This window comes from Pelmatolapia mariae, linkage group LG18 (genome assembly GCF_036321145.2).
Source record: "Pelmatolapia mariae isolate MD_Pm_ZW linkage group LG18, Pm_UMD_F_2, whole genome shotgun sequence".
In the NCBI taxonomy this organism is placed as follows: domain Eukaryota; kingdom Metazoa; phylum Chordata; class Actinopteri; order Cichliformes; family Cichlidae; genus Pelmatolapia; species Pelmatolapia mariae.
In genome coordinates, this window is record NC_086243.1 from 34782364 (window position 1) to 34801323 (window position 18960).

At 43.3% G+C, this 18960-nt stretch overlaps 1 protein-coding gene across 1 annotated transcript; it reads left to right on the forward strand.

Annotated features, from left to right (window-relative positions):
* Positions 1–11036: 11036 nt before the first annotated feature.
* ptmab (prothymosin alpha b) lies at positions 11037–14623 on the forward strand. Its single transcript, XM_063461291.1, has 5 exons — positions 11037–11259; positions 13343–13408; positions 13484–13568; positions 13651–13736; positions 13832–14623. The coding sequence occupies exons 1-5, from the start codon at positions 11215–11217 to the stop codon at positions 13874–13876; spliced, it is 327 nt and encodes a 108-aa protein (XP_063317361.1). The 5' UTR covers positions 11037–11214; the 3' UTR covers positions 13877–14623.
* The last annotated feature ends 4337 nt before the right edge of the window (positions 14624–18960 follow it).

Consider the following 18960-nt stretch of genomic DNA (forward strand, 5'->3'; position numbering starts at 1 on the left):
TTTACCTAAAAATGCAGCCAAGGCGTTTTTTTAAATAAACATTTCAAAATATTTACAGAACAATCAGCTGTTCTACATCAAATTTGATGCCACACAAATTATTTGTGCCACTCCAAAAAATAATTTCTGTCCACTATGAGATAAAGGAGAACAACAGCCTGATACCTGCAGGCCTGACAGCAGGAGATGTATCACTCCTGTAACACCTGTAACATTTAGTTCTGACACACACAACAAAACTATTGAATACACTACACACTAACTACACACTAACTACACAACATTTGCGCTAAACGTCGCAAATCTCTCACATCTCAGAACACCGCCGTCACTCCTAAAACTTCCCCCCGTTTCTTAACAACTAGATGCCACGTTGCCATATCATTTTTTTTGATTGGTCGACATGGTACTTTTTTGGACGAATAGGAAAGGAAGAGGGGGGTGGGGTTTGTTTTTGCTCACAGGCGCAGAGCGCTTTCGAGCCTTTTTTCTTATAAAACGCCGTTTTTACTGTTTCTTCCCGCAGTAAATATAAACATCGATAGTATTCAGGAAGAAAACCAAACATTGCAGATATTTTTATCATAACTCTGGTTTTACGTGGCCTATCAACACAATTTAAAAACTGGTATAAAGTCCACACTTTTTCCGTAATTGTTCCGTCTGTCCTGCTCACATCTCCAATGGTTGTATTGTCATTAACGTGGCTTCACTCCACATCAGCCACGCCGCTTTGCTAAAACTCCGGTGTCGGCACATAAGGACGCTGTCATAGCCTGTCAACCACGTTGATTGGCTGCGTATATACGAATGTGAATCGCATTATTGGCTGAACTATGGGATAAGGTGGCATCGTTCTAATCCCATACAGGAGCAGCCAGTCACTTACTGACTAACACTGCAAAACAGAATTGTTAAAGTATTAATTTTAATTTCAATTCAGGTTAGATTTTTTTTGTGCGCAACGCAGATTTTCTGTGCGCAGAGACCGTGCCAGCAGTGCGCAATTGCGCACGTGCGCAGCTTAGAGGGAACATTGCCTGAGGTGTTCTTCAGTAAACTGGACTACCCGACAGAAGGACCCGAGGCCCCGCTGCACTTTTTCGGTAAGTTAATCGTGTTTGTTAGCTAATCTGTAACTACCGTCCTCAGCTCGGTCCTGAGACCTAGCTAGCTAAAATGAGCACTCGGCTGTCAGGGTTCGTTCAGCTAATCTGTGCAGGTGAATGAATTTACTAAAGAAATCAAGAGAAACGTTCCGGGCTAATCAGTCACTAATTACTGTTACTGTACTTTTATTACAAGTATTATACTGTAAAAGCAACAGGCTGCACCCTGCTGCAGCTCCTGTGCAGAGCTGAGTATTAAATATGTGCAAACAGCATGTTTTCAGTCTCTTGCCACATCTGTAAAGACAGTAACATCTTTTTTAAAAGCTTGTACTTCAGTAACTCCTCATTAATCAGGAACTATGGATTAAAGTACTGTAGTGTACTGTAATACTGAAAAAAATGTAAGAGAAGAACTTCAGATCCTGAGTGTGTGAGGACAGAAGAATCAGCTTTATTTCAATTTTGAGGGATAAAATGTATACTTGAGTTTGTGATGGTTCTGTTCTCTTTGTGATTACAGGAGCTGCCCTCAGATTCAGACCTCAGCACCACCCAGTGACAGCAGACAGATCATCCAACATGTTCACATGTTAACTGCAAAATGAACTGATGAAAACAGTACAAAGGTTAAATTACCACACGTGCTGTAGTGAAAGCTGCAGCTTTATTGATAAAGTTAAAGACAAAAAAACAAAAGGATTAATCACTCATGTAACTGTGTCACTATATATCAGCATTAACAGGACCTCAGTTTGGTGTTTCACAAAGCTGCTGATCTCAGACCTGCACAGCTTCTGTTTTAAACACTTGATGTACTCAGCTGCATGAAGAGCATACACTGTAAAATCTAATTAGTTCCCAGAACTCAAAAAAATTATGGAAACTCGTTGCCTCAAAAAAATTGAGTAAAGCTTAGCTAAAAATGACTAAGTTAGGACAACGTATTTATTTTGAGTACTCTGTACAAGCTCATTTGTTCCCAGAACTCAAAAAAATTGGATCAAGTTTACATAAGATGACCAAGTTAGGGCAACTTACTCATTTTGAGTACACTGTACTCAAAATGTACACAGCCGTGTTAGTTCCCAGAACTCAAAAAAATTATGGAAACTCGTTGCCTCAAAAAAACTAAGTAAAGCTTACTTAGGATGACTGTTAGGACAACTTATACATTGCAAGTCTGCAGTATTAAGAATAACTTGATAATTCTGACTGTACAATACTAATTGTTTACCTACTGACAAACATTTCAAGTTCAACTAAATGAAAAAACAATTTGTGGTACCATGAATATGATTAAAAATAATTAACAACACTTTTTGTAATGATGTTAAAATGAGCACAACTTTTATTTTCAAACACAACAAAGTACAACAGGACACTGGACACTGTTCTGCTGAATAAAAATTATATTGCCATCACTGTTATAATCTTACAATGAAACAAAGTCTCAGATGTAATTATTCTGAAAATAAGTTTAGGCCTACCACAAGTTTGTTTTGTACTTACATTATTTATATAATTAACATAAAATATTTGTTGTTCTGTCACAAGTGCAGTCTCTAATTTAAACAACACATTCGTTTTCCATTCCAACACATGAGCTGGAATGTTATAATGTTTTAAGGATGGCTTGTTTCCAGTCCAGGCATTACTGCCTGAATGACTGTCATGGATCGAGGTGATCCAAATGTAGGTGCAGAAGAAAGTCTTTAACTTCCCTTAAGTACAGTCGCAGTGGATGTGGGTTGGAGATGCAATGAGCTTGAACCTGCAGGCGACCATCTTCACTGACCACACCATCTGTGACGGAGGACTCATCTCTCCTGGTGTCCTGCAAGCAAACAATCATATTTTTTGGAACATGAACTTAATTGCTTTCTTAAAACATTTTTTTCTGCATTTGGTATAAAACAGACTCCAATTTAGACAATCTCAGGCTCCCTCCCCACCGGAGAGGTGACATTCAATGTCCCAAATTGTCAGTCTGGATAGCCGTGACCACCACGCAACACACAATATTGTCATGAAAGCATCATTTTAAAAAGGGCTATGCAAACATGGGCAATAACTTTCATTCTAATGATGTGCAAAATAATTTGGGCACAAAACAAATTTTGCTGTTAAGAAAACTTGCAGACTTCACTATATACAGTGTAGACCCTCTAAACTAAGTTTGAAGAAATGCAGACCAAACTGTTGTTGTTTGTTTACTTACACAGCATGTCTTGTAGAATTAACTGGAGTCACAGCAACAGCACAGTGCAGTCATATCTCAAGTCTAATAACAGAAGACAGGAAAAGATCAGTAAAGAAACAACTTCCCCAAACCAAAGCACAAACAAAACAATAAGTAAAACAGGCTGATCTAAAGTATGATTAAAGTTCAGCCTGATTAATATAAATGTCACTGACAGTTGCTAATATATTGGAAAACCAAAATACTTACTGATGTCTTTCTGTCCAACAGCAGGAGTGCTGGTCCCGAGCCTCAAAGACAGTAAGAAGCAAGCAGAGGGAGAAAAAACAGAACATATTTCAGAAACTGATTTGATCCTTAATGGCTGTGCAATCACTGTAACATAGAGTTTGCTTATTTTGTTAAATAAAGGCTAGATTTGGCATTAATAGATGCCACAGATGTTCTAAAGCTGCCACAAAGCATGAAAACGTCGGAGCATTTTTGCAAATATGTGATGTCTTGATAAATCGAGCAGATATTTGAAATTCACACATCTACATTCTCGCCTGAAAATATCTTAAAAGTTTATTTTGCTCCTCCGCCATTGCCGCGCTTACAAGTGCGCACAGGCTCCGACAACCGTGGCCGACAAATGCGATCCTCTTTTTCACCAGACTACCCTTTCTGGGTCACAAAATAACCTTTTAAGATATTTTCAGGCGAGAATGTAGCTATGTAATGCTCAAATATCTACTTAATTTATCAAAATATCACATATTTGCAAAAGTACTTCCACGTTTTCGGAGAGCTCTGTTATACACCCCCCACACCTATCCCACTCCTAACGGCTGCACCTCCCAAAGAATTTTGTCTGGGCTCTTATCTCACTTATTTATTTCAAACAATCAACAAAAAAATTCACCGACATAGTTTTATGTAAGGTTTTTAAGGCTGTGGTGTTAATTTTTAAGTAACATGAGCCCAGCGGCAGCAGCAATGCTAGGCTAACACTAACTAGCTAGCAAGATTATAAACCTGGTGCTAAACTAAGAGAAGCCACAAAATCAGTTTGAATAAGAGTAAACATTTACTCACCAAGTCAGTGTATCAGGTAAAGATCCACAGCAATGACAACAATAATATCTCCAGGTTTGCTCAATATATTCCATAACAAATGCTGGCGCCATGAACATGCGGACTGATCCGGGAGGGAGGAGGACGGTAGTCACGTGGCATTTTCAAAACACACCTTTCATCCTTCCGCCCTGAGAAGCAAAACTTCCAGCTTACTTAGTTTTTCTAAGTTAGGACAACTCAAATTAATCGAGTTTATCAGCATTTTTGCATAAACAGTACTGGTAACTTATTTAAATTGAGTTCTAATAACAAATTGATAAAAATTGAGTTCAGCCTATTTAATATTTTTAATTAAACACAATATTACATTTTACAGTGTATGATGTTTTCTCTGACACAATTAAATAAAACCTGATGAAGGTCAAAGGTCGTCACTTGTATGTTGAACTACAAACTTGTCATCTGGAATTCTTTCACAGTTTTTTGCAGATAGTGTGTTATTTACCATAAAGTGATTCAGAGTTATTCATACCAGAGTAACCAGAGAGGATCATATATTTTTAAATATATAACTTACAGGACTGAATATAATATCTTTATGTAAAAGTCCGGAGCCTCTGGGGAGTATCCGAGTATTTATAACATTACACAAACCAAAGGTCTCCATCAGTGTTCATGAAATGCTGGGTTTATCCATCTCCTGGGGCGGGCCTACGGAGGAGTGCTGAAGATTTCCCTGTGAGGGAGCTGCTGGTGAAGATCATGAGTCCTGCTTGATCAATGTGATGAGCTTCAGTCTTCCTGGTGTTTCTTAAATGATGCCTCTTACAGCGGGTCAACAGAACTTATGGCACAGGACAGCTGTGATGAAAGAAAAGGAAGAAGTTTCTCCAAACCTCTGGACCCAGGAAACCCAGCTTGGTCCTGATGGTCTCCCTCACTAGTTTCTCTCCAGGGTGAATGTAGCTGTTGATATAATATGGACTCTATTATTAAATGAAAAGAACAAATTAGACTACACTACTGAAACCTTCTGCTGATGTTTTTAAAATTTCCATGTTACCAGGCTGTAGAGGGCTCTGAAGATTTAAACAGTTTTAGATCCATTACACTCACAGTCTTATGTTAAAATCTCAAAGGACAGCGTTATATTTTTGATATTAACAGTAACTCTGGGCTTCTGTAGAGTGAGCAGATGATCTCATCGCTGTCTAAAAATGGATTAAAAAAAAAACATAAGAAATGCTGAATCCTTCAATAACACAGACTATTAGAGTATTAGGTGTGTAGCATCGCTAACTAGCTAGCAACAAGCCTCCAACACAGTGCGTATGCTAGCGGCTAATCTAGCTAACGAATTAACAACAAAGTGATTTTAGAACTATAAGATGATAAGCTGTGCGTCTTTTTTTATAACAGTGACGTGGTTGTATTTACCTTAATTAAAGGAGTCGTCAGTCGCGGTAAACCAGCAAAAAAACTCGAGCAGCCGGGCTACGTAAAAAGTGTAGGGGGGCGTGTTTGCGGTCACGTCCAGCGGGTGTGTGGGCCGAGCGTTACACAGTCGCTCCACCTCAAGTCACTATTTGCAAGATGGCAGCCTCCACAAGCGGGATATAGGGCTTTGGAGCGTGATGTCACGGGAGCGGGGCCACGCCCCCTCCCGCCATGACAGTAGGCCAAGGAAAGCACACGGAAGCGTCAGCTATGGTTCGTACGTGCTGTGTTGCAACGTTAGATCACACGATAAGGAAGGCAAGAAGCTGGAAAATGGGCTCTCTTTTCATCGTTTCCCCTCCTGGAGGCAACGGGAGGGATCTCATGTATCCGGTATTACTAAACGAAGACGTCAGGCTTGGATTGCAGCGGTCAGACGAGCGGATATCGAGTTCTCTGCCATCCCCAGTTTTTTGTTGGTTTGCTCGCGGCATTTTCTTTCCGGTGAGTTCTAAATAAATTCATATCTCTCTTAATAGGCTTTTCGTGTTATTTTGAATGCGCTGAGGTCATAGATAATTAGATAAACATCCTAATGTGTGATGCTGCAGAACCACGTCATGTTGACGGAGTAGCGTATTATTTGGCATTATTGCAGGCAAACCAGCATATGAAATATGAAACAATAAAAGAAAAGTATGTTTATTTTTTTTATTCAAGATCTGTAGCAAGTACATACACATGAAATGCAAACTATTTACATGGCAACGCACAGCTGGCAATCTCTGGCTGTATATTGGTCATATGGTCAACGTACTCACAACGTAGAGGCTTAAAAACGGCCAAATCTTGTACCCAACCGTTTGTGAATTAGATGTGCTCCTCCAGGAATTTATAATTCCGAAAATGATTCGCCGTGTATGCGCTGACTCCACAGACAAGGTACGCGAAGATATCGGGATAGGACAACGGCGGTAGGCCGTCTGGGTTTCCGCTCCACTGCCTTTTTTCATACGGGTCCACATTACCGATGCACGCTATTTTTTCCATGTACCGTCTCTTGGCGTCTGGGCGCAGTCGGTCGCGATACAGCCCTTTGTCTTTTGCGTTGATTTTAAGCGTGGTTCTGGCAGTCCTGCTTCCAACACAGTGTGTTTGTTTTGATTTGTGGCCTTCTGACATGGCGCCGCGATCCCACAATGCACTGCGGCGTGACGTCAACTCCAAAGCCCTATTTTGGCTTCATTTTTGCACAATGGTAGGAGGCGGAGTCGCGTCGTCCATGTCTTCTACAGTCAATGGTTTTAACTATGAGGACGGACTCACTGCTGGAGCCTCGAGTGGCAGTTAATGGAACTGCAGGTTCTGGGACTCGATAAATTCATGGAAACAAGATTATTTTATGTTAATATGAAAATATCCCCAATATAAAAGAAACGTTCACACAAATTCTATATAACATTTAAATAAGTCGACATATTCCCAGTTGGTATGACCCGCAGTTTAATATTGTAGCAATAACTGGATTGTTTTCTTTTTAGAGCTCAATAAAGATGATCTGCACACTAAACTAAAGTTTCTGTCTCTGCGTTTAAATTTAAAGTCACGTCTCAAATGTTTTTTTATAACTGGACATTTTTCATATGATAATTGTTACAGCCTGAAGCGGTTTCCCACCACACACACTGGGAGTGTATCAGAAGATGCAGCTGTCCGTGAACAGGCTGAGTTATTGTCTGCGTCCGCTGCTGATTTGCATCAGTGACCAGTTTATGTGACTGCACTCGCTGCTGCGGGGTGACGATAATCATGTAGCAGCGGCTGCTTTAATGAATAAAGTGAGACTGCGTGTGCTTCGTGTAGTTTTCATTTCTGAAATCTACAATTTACACTAAACTCCAGTATTAGCATGGAGCTATTCTGGCATCTACTCATTAAATAAATCCCTGAACCTTACCAACTGTGAGCTCTGAGCGCCAGCATGCTCAGCTGTGTTATGGCAAAGGAGAACCAGCTGACACCCAGCATGGTCCGACCAACCTGAGAACCAAAATGTGTTATTTATCACTGAATTAAACTAAACTAACAGCAGTCTTTCTTTTTCTTCTCCAGAACAGATCCTCTGCATTAAGTACCTGTCTCAGCTGATATTGATCTTCTGTGGTTCCTTGACAAATCTGTGGTTAATCAAATTATCTACAACCAACTGACACGCCGCAAACTCAGAGCTTTGGAGGCCAGAGGCAGCTGACTGCTCTGCACGGCCGTTAATCCAACCTTGGCTCATAGATTTGTTTGGTACTCGGAGATGGTCCGACGGACGGGTTCTGGTGCACCAAATCAGTACTGAATCTGACTGACCAACTCTGTTACTCTTTTCTGCTTATAATTAATTAATTGTGTTACTTTGTTTGTTTTACGAAAACATTTCGGGTTTCTTTGAGTTTCCAATGTGTCAAACACACCAGAAACACAGATGTTTAGAAGACATCATCACTCTTGTCTGCAGTTGGTTATGGTGAGCCTGATGCAGGCAGTAATGCACATCTACAAGCCACGTGCATTTTTGATTTGTTAACTCTATATTTACAAAGTTCCTTCTTTTTTGGAAACCGAGTCTGGTTTTATGATTTTAATAGTCAATATTTCATTGGGGTATAGTTCATGTTTTAAGAAAAAGAGGACATCTTTAAAAGAAGTTCAAACCTGATGGAAATACATCATCTCTGCTAGTTTCTGTGCTAACACAGCTGATGGGTTTGACTCTATAGTAGGATGCTGAAGTCACATGATGAATAAATGATGGACGTAGCCATTGTGATGTCACCTGTTAGTTTGTAAAGACTGAAGCTGAGCCCACTGACCATCATCATCTTATCTTACTGAAAGAAGATGTCACATTAGAGGGATACTGGATGCTTATAGGCTAGCGACATGTCGATCACACCCAGCTTTACTGTCCTTCTGGGAACTAATGGACTTTGATTAGAGTTGAAACACACGAGTGAGACCACAAACTGTTGATGATAGCGTTTACTGAGGTCACACAGCGCTCTCGATTCAACACATATGATGATTTTTTTCACTTGTTTTAAACTGTAATAGTTCCTGTGAATGATCTGTGTCTTCAGAATCATCAGGAACTTTTCTTGGGAGCTTTTTTATTTTGCTGTTGGAAACCAGATTTAACGCAGCCTAAGCCCGAAAATACAGAGACTTACCTGCAAGGTTAAAATTCGGACATAGCTACTGGTTCTGAAAAGTACCTTTTTCTTATATAATGGCCAACAGGGGGCGACTCCTCTGGCTGGTTTAGTTGTGTAGAAGTCTTTGACACATTGGCCTTTGGCTCCCCCAATCTATAACCTCATTAAAGACTTTCCTGATGGCTCTATGGTCGCAATCAATGCCATATAATGTTCCTTTTTAAATAACGATCTCTGTTAGAGTCAAAAATGACAATGACTCGGGGTAGATTGTGCATGTGGCAGTATCGAGTTTCTTGTCTGGTTTCAACACCAAGACACTTCTGGACGATTCAGTAAGGGATGGCTCATCACATTAGCTACATCCATCATCTTTATTCAGTATATGAATGTAATGCACAGTATAAAAGTTGGGCACAGCAGCTTTAATGCACAAATTCAAAATCAACACATAAACAGGTCGACACGCTGCAGGTGCATGTCAGCAAATTCATATTTTCCACACACTCAAAACGTGGTTAGATGGATGCAGCAGGGAGACAGAGTTTGGTTCTGTTGAAGGATCACCGCCTCCATCTGCTCTCTCTGATACCTGTTTAAATATTTTATAATACAGGCTAATGAAACATGAAGAGCCCGGCTTTTCCAAACAATTAAGCATAATGAGTGTGTCTCTCAGAGATCGTGGCGCTAAAACTAAAAGGCAACAACTGGGAAATCAAACATGTCAGAGACAGAACTGAAACTCTACACTGATGGAAGCACAGTCCGGATCCAGCATCCGGGCCCGCTCTTTACCGCCAGCCGACTGAGCCTAGTTTCGAATTGACGGACGTCGGCGGTAACCAATCAGCGCCTGCCGTGCGCCAAAGCCGTGTTTATTCCACTTAACCGACCAATCCGAGCCGTCCTCTGCGGCCAAGTGCGTCATCAGAGTAGAATGTGAATGTGGGCTGCCTGTTACCGGAGCACACTCTGCTCCCATCCCCCATCTCCACTGAGCAATGGCGGCTACCCTTTTTTGCGTGCCGCTTTGTCCTTCTCAGTTCAGCTTGTAAAAGCCATGTGTACAAAAGTCGGTAAGGAAAATACGTGTTTGCCCTTGTGTTTCATAAGAATGCGCGTCAGTTCATGAGCACATAATTATTTTCCGCACTTGTCTCATCGCATGTCTTTTATGTCGCACTGCTTTTTCTCCCTCCTCCACGGCGGGGCATTTCTCTGTGGGTCCTAACAATGGAGGCGGAGGAAATGAGGCCACCAGCACTGTTCACTGCACCCGCTCACTGAGCCCGAACAGCCCGAATCACGGCGTCAGAGCCGGCTGTGTGTGTGTTGTTCGACGGGCACTGTGTTTATTTGTGTCTCGACCTTGGCGCACGAATTTATGGGCTGTTATGTAAAAAAAAAAAAAAAAAGCCCTCAAGAGTGTCAAGTGCGCACATACAGGGATGAGTTTCAAACATGGACGTCGGGAAGGGGCGGGGCGACGAAGAGCTGCGATGTGACATGGCGGCGCCGCTCCACATTTACACTCTTAGCGCCTTTTATCTGACTGATGTTGCTCACATGGAGCTTGAGATGTGACACTAACGTTTGGGGAGAAAAGCCCGATTTAATCCGTAATAACATCCGTGTCGTCCACGTTTCCCTCCCAAACACTTCGCCTCTATTCCCCCGTCGCGGCGGTGGGCGGGAGAAACCGTCTGAAGTCGCCGCTTGACTCGTCCAGACGCACATCAATCAATCAAAGTGACACTACGTCAACCGAAGCGCTCTCGATTCGACATATTTACTGCGTAACTCGACGGAAACTCGATTTTCTCGCGCTCACGGTGCTGTGGAGCTGCCACGGTTCCTGCTCCGGTCCGTTTTGTGGGCTTTTATCGACTCGGATTATTGTTTTAGGGGAGAAAGGGACGGTTGCAGCGGTAGAATAGGAGGGGGCGTGGCCTTTGGGTTAAGAAATTCTATCCATTGTTACTCGACGCGCTAGGAGAACACCTCTGTCGAGCCCCTGGCCAATCAGAGACCACCGACCTCATGAAGACCCCGCCCACAAGCCTATATTAAAGGCTCGGCCGTCAGAAGCATTGGCCACTGGCACAATATAATACTGATTGATCCGCTAACCGAGACGAGGGGATTTACTTTATTCAACCTTTCATTTCAGCCGTCCTTTATTTTATTCTACTAAACAATGGCAGACACACAGGTCGACTCCGGCTCGGATATCTCTGCCAAGGTAAGCCGCCGCACACCTCCATTCGCGGGGCCGTGTCTCCGCGGAGCCCCTTACAAGAATAAAGCTCTCCAGGCTCTAACCTACATTTAAAACCTCTCCGTCGTCGCTTCGCGCTCGCTCGGAGTCTGTGGAGTCTGAGAAGGAGGAGGAGAAGAAAAGCCGGTGTTCGCGTCTTTCCCCCTGAACTCGGTGTGTAGAGGGAAGTGGGGGGTCTCGGCACCGCATCACGGGCACGGGCAGCGTTAAAGCGCCGCGGCTCATTGTCCGGAGAGTCCCGGTCTGCGCGGGTCTTTGTTTCTGCCAGCAGCTCGGCTCTCCTGCTGCTCCACGCGCACATCCAAGCGGGACCCGGACACCGAGCAGCTCCGGTCCCCCGGCTCGCTCCCCGCGGGGTTTTCGGGCTCGTTGTGAGCGCCGGAGCGCCGCGCACATCTATCCCGCATCTCGGGCTCTTAACGCGGATTAGATCGAGGGGAGGTTCCGCTCCCGGTGCAGGGACTCGGTCGGGTTGCATTACCGGGAGCGGTGACGGACTGAGCGGCCGGTGGATGCGTGGACGCGGACCTCCAGCCCGGGGTTTGCTCCGTTTGAATGGAGGGCAGCGCGTCAGGCGGTGCGCAGTCCTCCGGTGAACTTTCGGTTCTGCACTTTTCCTCCCGCCTTTTTTATTTCTTATTTCCGTGAGCCCGTTTGTTAAAGCCACCGATCTGCCTGCACCGTCCGACCCCGTTTGTTTACCGACTCCGGAAGGTCGGCGGCCGCCGCTGCTCCGGTCTCCGGTTCTGGAGCGCGTGAGCGGCTATGAGCGCGGGGCTTCCGCTTTGCTTTGGTGTTTTCGGGGCTTGTTTGCAGGGCGCGCTTCGGTCTCAGGGGAAACTTTTCTTTCTTTTTTTGTAATGCAGCCACTTCTTTCTGTGTGTGTGTGTGTGTGTGCGTGAGCGCGCGCGCGTGGCCGGGCTGTGGAGGTGTGATGTGACGCTGCTGGTTTTCCCCTCTTTCTGCGGGTTTTTCTCCGTTTGAATGTTTGAGCTGCTTTTGTTGTGAAAACGCGAGTTTTTGTGCGCGTGGACTTTGGATCAGATCGGGTAAAAGTTTAATCGCCCCCGCGGGGGGAGTTGTGGCTCCGCGGACCGCGATCATCCCGAGAATCAGAGCAGCAGCGAGCCCAATAATTCTGAGCGATTATAACAAATGTCCATTTGGAGGAGGTGGTGAAGGTGTAGAGGGGAAAAGTTGGACAGGCATTAGCGCGGGTAATCCGGGGAGCCTGTTCACTATTTTTAGTTGTGGAGCGTTTTTACGCACAGGCGCGTTTTTACGCGCAGCGCGCGGGCAGCCTGCTCTCCTCCTGCCGCTTAACGGCTTAATGGATTTCAACCAATAAGATTATGGAGAGCAATTAATCAATAACAGCCTACGTGTGGATGCGTGAGGCGCGCGTGCGGCGGGGATAATAGGCTGTGAGGGAACAAAACGAGGAAGAGGAGCGGCGTTAGTGCGCGCTGAGCTCGAGCACGGAGGCGGAAGGTGCCGTGTCTTCGCTCGCCTGCCATGTGTCGTCTTCTATTGTCCTTTCCTGCCTCCGTTACAACGAGCAGTAGCAGCAGCGTGCATCGCGCTCTCTCCGCCGCCGCCTCCTCCTCCTCCTCCATCACCAACCCCTCCTCCTGCTCCCTCCCTGCTCCTGCGCCCTCCCGTGTTATTTTAAACGGGGTGCATCCTGGGTATTGCAGTGCCTCTCCCGGGCGTGTCTCGTGACATATGGCGGCGACAGCGGCCTATAGAAGACTACAATACCCAGAATACCCCGCGGGCCACATCAAAGTATCAGATTACAACACATTAGAGGGGATGGAGTGGGAGGAGAGGGAGGAGGTGGGGGGAGGATCTGCGGAGACCAATATGGTGTTTAAATAGGAAGGCAGAAAAACGTGCAGCTCCCAGCAAGCACTGGGACGCTGCTAAGTAGGCCAGTAGGTAGAAGGGCAGGTAGCAGCAGTGGGCGGAGTCTAAACCCAGCAGCGCGTTTCGGTGGGCAGATGAGCAGGTTCAGTTTCTGATGTTTGCTTCTGTTTGTTTTCAGGACCTGAAAGAGAAGAAGCTGGTGGAGGAGAAGGAGAACGGCAAAGACGCCGCTACCAATGGGAAGGTGAGCGCCATTGCCGCCGCCGCAGCAGCTCTCTGCACAGAGGTGGACATTTTTAACCATTTTTGTGTTTTCCAGGAGAATGAGGAGAACGGTGAGCCCGAGGTAGATGACGAGGAGGACGAGGAGGTGGACGAGGAAGAAGAGGAAGATGATGGAGAAGGTAGCTTGAAGGCTTATTTGCCTTTTAAAAAATAATGAACTCTTGTTAGAGTCTTTCTCACCTTTCAACTTCTGTCCTGTAGGTGATGAGGAAGATGAGGAGGAGGATGACGACGAGATTGAGGGTGGCACAAAACGGGCAGCTGAGGATGACGAGGACGACGACGAGGTGAGGCAGCGGCGCTTAAAACACCCTTAAATCGAGCGTCGCCGTGACAGCCAGCAGGCACCGGTCTAACCCGCCACCGTCTTCTCTTCTTTCAGGACGACGTCGAAACCAAGAAGCAGAAAACCGACGATGACGATTGATGCGTTTCCCCCGCGCCATCCTGCTGAACCACTTCCTGATTCTTCACCTCTGACCATTTTTCTATGTCGCAGGTGGAGGGGCTGGAGGACTGATTTAAAGGAAAAAATAATAATAATGATAAAAAAATCCAACATGGTCATTAGCAAGTAGAGTTCAACAAACACCCGCCACGTCCACACTCACCCGAGCTCCCCTCGACGCTGCGAGACGAATTTTCTAGAGGAACCCGCCACCGCATCGACGACGCAGAAATCCGGCTTCTCTTCAGCAACAACACAAAAGGAGAATTTGTTTGTATTTTTATTTACATTTTATATTTTTGTACATATTGTTAGGAGAGGGGAGGGGGGGCAGTTTCTCTCTCGGCAGCGATCTCGTCAGACCAAATCGGTGCTTCTCTAACGAAAGATTTTACTTGGTTGACCATGTTACGATATCTCAACAGATCCTAGAAAAATGTGTAAAAAAAGTAAAAAAAAATAAAAACATGAAAGACAACCTCTTAAGCCGTTGAACTCAGAGCATTCCAGTAAATTTAATGTATGTACTTTAGCTGTACCATAACTAGTTTGTTTGTATGGGAGGGTAAGGCCAAAGAAAAGAGCCTCTTTTCTTTTTCCTTTCTTTTGGTTTTTTCTTTTGGTTTTGTTTTTGTCAGCGACTTTTTGTTTTATGACGGCCTGTTTTGATGTATGTGCAAAGTTTGTTGTTTGACAATAAACCGGACTTTTATTTTGTGAGTTGTACTTTGTATCTCTGCCCCTTTTTATTTGTGCTTTGCTCTCCTGTGAGGAAGAGGAAGCGGTGCAGGTAAACCTGAGGTCTGCTTTTGCTTTAGGGTCACAGCAGCGGGGAGGTGGGTCCAGCACATTTTATTGGACATTTTACACTCATTACATCCATATAATTCATATCACGTAAAAATTAAGGTTTGGTAATAAAATAAACTTGTGGCGGTTCCAAAAGACTAAAATGTGATTTATTTCTTTTGGATTTTCCTCTTCGTTTTGTCTATACTGCAAACATGCAAACAGAATCAGTTTTGATCATTGAAAGTTGTAAGAATAACAATGGATCACATAAATAAGGGTTTCTGCATGAATTTAAAGTCAACATTAAAATAAAGCACATTAAGGTTTGAGAAGCTGATCTGTATTCTAATAAATTTGCTCAGTTTGTAGAGGTGTTTAAGGCCGGTGGGATAAATCGTTGCCAATAAGTTTAATTTTGTAAGTTAGTCTGTTAGTATCTGTATTTGGACCGATGTCCAGGTAAGTACATTTCTACAATTTCAAGTTATTTGGTTTGAAAATTTAAAAAGTGCATAGAAAAAGTAAAAAGATGGAGAAATTCCTGATTCAGGATCTTCCAGTGAAGCAGTGGAAAACCGCACAGTAAGAAGTGAAAGCTTAAACTCAAAGTCGTGTTTTCAGATTCAGTGTTTTGTCTAAAATCCAAAGATTCTCTTCGTACTGCTGAGCAGTTTTTTATATTTAAGGTCTTAATGCATCATTTAAACACAACGAGTCCTCAACTTTGTTTTTAAAGCTTCATACGATTCATAGAACAGTTTGGGGACCCTGATAAATACAAGAACAAGCAGCACACTCACTCACAGCTTCAAATATTTAATCAGGGCTTGCACAATGAATGTGACGTCTGAGAAAGTCCAGTTTAAATCTTTCTCTGGTTTTATTCAAACACAGAAATCTGCATCGTTGAAATGTGCTCTAGAAGAAATAAGAAAGTCATATTTCAGCTTTGCAGCAGATTAGCAGAACATTTTGTGCCAGAAAAGGTAAAATATTATGAAACTGTTATCAAAGGAAACAGACAGAGCTCCTCCAATGATCCAGGCTACAGAGTTTCCCAGTTTATGGAAAAGACAATATTCCTGCTGAGCATGGAAAATCAAAACTTGTTATTCTTCCTTTAATTTATCAAACTGCTCTTTAAAAACAGCTCAGTGATATTTGCGCACGTAACAGAAACCCGACACTTTTCAATATTCATTAGACTACATTACAAACATGGACATGAATACAACAGGTCAGGTTCTAGCACCCCTAGAGGTGAGCTCTGGTACTGCAGGGTTTATAAAGCTGCACTTCCTGTTCCACATCCAGCAAACAGAATATTCACATTAAAAAGAAAACAAACTCATTCTGACTCATCATCCAAATCTCACACAAACCTAACAAAAGGTTCTTCAAACATTTCTGAACTTTTTGTGTTATATTTGTGGAGTTTTTTGCTTTAACATTAAAAGGCTGCAGTTAACAGCCGAGGAGTTTATCTACAAATAATGTCCTCAGATGTCGCTGTGAGCACTTAACTTTCTCAGAACCTTAGATTAACCATTTATGGTGTTAGTCTGAATTTTCACTAAATGAGTTACAGCACGAGCTGATTTCTAATCCTCTGCTCAGATTTTACTCTTACAGTCTGCCCTCCGTGCATTTAGCTCCTGATGTGAACCCAGATGCGTCGCATGGAAACATCATAAACTCTGATATGATGCGCTTTCTTAAACAGTCTTTAGTCATCTTCATTTTAAAGTTTGATACGTTTATTTTACAGCATCAGCCGAGCAGAAAGAGAATCGCGTTTGTGTCAAAGCCTGTGAAAAAATATTAAGAACCACCAAAACTACAACAACATGAATTTGTATGAGTGTTTGTAATTTTCACACTTTCTGTCAATATTTGGGTATTTTGGGGTATTTAAGATTGAGAAAAGGGCCAGAGTACTTCTCTCAGCTCACAGCTGTTAATGAAGCTGCTGCTGTGTGTTTCATCATATGAGTTTATCTTTACAGGAAAGATCGAGCAGGAGAGGACTCTGAGACGTCAGCTTGCATCTACTGGAGGCTCAAATGTCTTTTTATTGTATGTTCTTTCATATTTCCAGCTCCAGATACCAAATCAGCCCAAACTTGTTTTGGATGTTACAGATTTTTCCAGATTCACATCCTCACCACAGACTGTATTTAAAAGATGGCTGTCACCAGTTAGTACAAATAACCTCACAGCAGTCATATGATTGATCTGATAACTGAATTAAAATGGCTCCAACAGCACAAACATGGTGCAGAGGTCTAGTTCAGGTGAAGCTAGCCGACAGCTAGCAGCCACCTGTGTCACCATCCACCTGTCAGTCAAATAGGCCACGCCCCTAATAATGGTGAAAACAGTTTTTTTTATGAGACTGTAAACATGTCTGCTTCTGCTCTAATATTAAAAAGGTAAACATGGAGGTCTATGTGTCTGACTCACTGTTGGAGCCTCTGGTGGACATTAGAGGAACTGCAGCTTTTTGACACTTAGATTTGTTGGACTGCAGGTATAAAAAGCAACTTTCAGGAAGGAGAACAGGCTCCAGTCCACCGGGCACAGAGTGCTACACACAGCGCTGCAGTGGAAGCACGTTTTCTCATGTGTGCTGATGCTGTAAATGAAGCTGATAGCACTCGTGTACCTGTGCTCAGCAGCTGCAGCCGTCTGCCGTCAGTGTGTTACGGTGAGTCGAACATGACGCAGCCTGAAGGACGGAGGAGGATCTGATCTGTGTTCAGTCATGTCGGCCGCAGCCTGCAGCGCGGAGATCCACAGGAATGTCAAAAACACAGCGAGCGGCTTCATTACACCCACAGGATCACAGAAACCATGGCGACGTGTGTGTGTGGGGGGGTGGGGGCACGGACAGGTGAGCTCCACAGGTGTGAATTATGTTTGAGGGTGTTCCTGTATTCTTTGTGTTTAAGTAAAATGTCTTATAAAATCAGCGAATATTTAAAAATACGTTAAAAACATGTTGTTCACTATTTGCTTATTAAATATTTATTATTTAATATTTATTATTCATGAATTCTATTTTTGACATATGTAAGTTATCATTTTTTATTATATTTATAGGTGTTAGGGCTGGACATTTTTACATTTCATACGTTTTTGGCGCTCTCGCTGCACTTTATTCTTCTTTATCATATTATATTAAAACTGTATTTTTTTGTAAATTGTGACATTTTTTAAATTCTCTTAAATTTTCCATAAATGATAATCATGACTTTTTTACTCTCTTCTACTCTATTTAGTTTGATTTTATTTTGTTTACTCCAGCGCCCCCTTCAGGAGAACAGCCCCTGTGTTCAGCGTAAATGACCTTAAATAGAATTAGTTGTAAATATCTGAGACTTCGTGTCTTTGCTGTGTTGTGTTTAAGGACCGCAGTAAACACCAGTCACACCAGTGAGGTTGGTCCCAGTCGTCCTGGAGGTCGGTGAGAGTCAGCGGCTCTCTAACCGGATCAAGTCTGTGAGCTGAAAACCTGAAATCCCTTCTTACCTCAGCAGGTGGTCTGACGCAGCAGAGCAGCAGCACCCCCGCAGCACCCCCGCAGCTCTCACATGGTTCGTCCCACACAGGAGCCGAGCAGAGGGAACGGTCCACCTCTGCAGCAGGGAGGGGGGAGGACAGGAACAGGAAGCTGTGAGGAGGTTACGCAGTTTAACCTGAATGTGTCAGACACGGAATTACACTGAAATAAGTGTTTTGGATGGTTTTCTTTTACTTTTCTTTTCTTTTCGAAGTAACTTTTAAAAATACTTTAAACTGTGAAGTGACGGCGGGGGCGGAGGGGGGGGGGGGGGGGGGGCTGCAGCAAGGCGACAGATGCTGGAGGAGAGATAAGACGAGATCAGAGGCGGAAATATTTAACCTCCTGTTTATCCAGCAGTGCAGGGAGCCGTCAGATTATTTAAGTAGTAATACCGCGAAGTAAAAGTACTCACTATGTGTAAAAGCCCTGCTCAAAGATGAATTACTCTTAATTATAGATTGTTAATATTCTCATTTCAATAATTCTCAGCTGATTATTTGATTTGTAAGAAATGAAAAATGAGAAAAATCTTCGTCAAGGTCAAAAACTCAAAATTATTTCCAAGAAAAGAGAAAAATATTTTAATTAAAATGACATGAAATATATTATTTATGTTGTAGTTAAAGCTGTAGTGGGATGATTAGTTTATCCTGTCAGAAGCTCTAAATCAGGCTTTGAGCAGTAAAGCTTCTGATGGCAGCTCAAA

What these genes read in the sequence shown, in the direction of transcription:
- ptmab (XM_063461291.1), top strand. Translation starts at nt 11,215, where the DNA reads ATGGCAGACACACAGGTCGACTCCGGCTCGGATATCTCTGCCAAG. An exon ending in AGAGGAAGATGATGGAGAAG is followed by an intron (nt 13,569 to 13,650) that starts GTAGCTTGAAGG and finishes TCTGTCCTGTAG; the next exon opens with GTGATGAGGAAGATGAGGAG. An exon ending in ATGACGAGGACGACGACGAG is followed by an intron (nt 13,737 to 13,831) that starts GTGAGGCAGCGG and finishes CTCTTCTTTCAG; the next exon opens with GACGACGTCGAAACCAAGAA.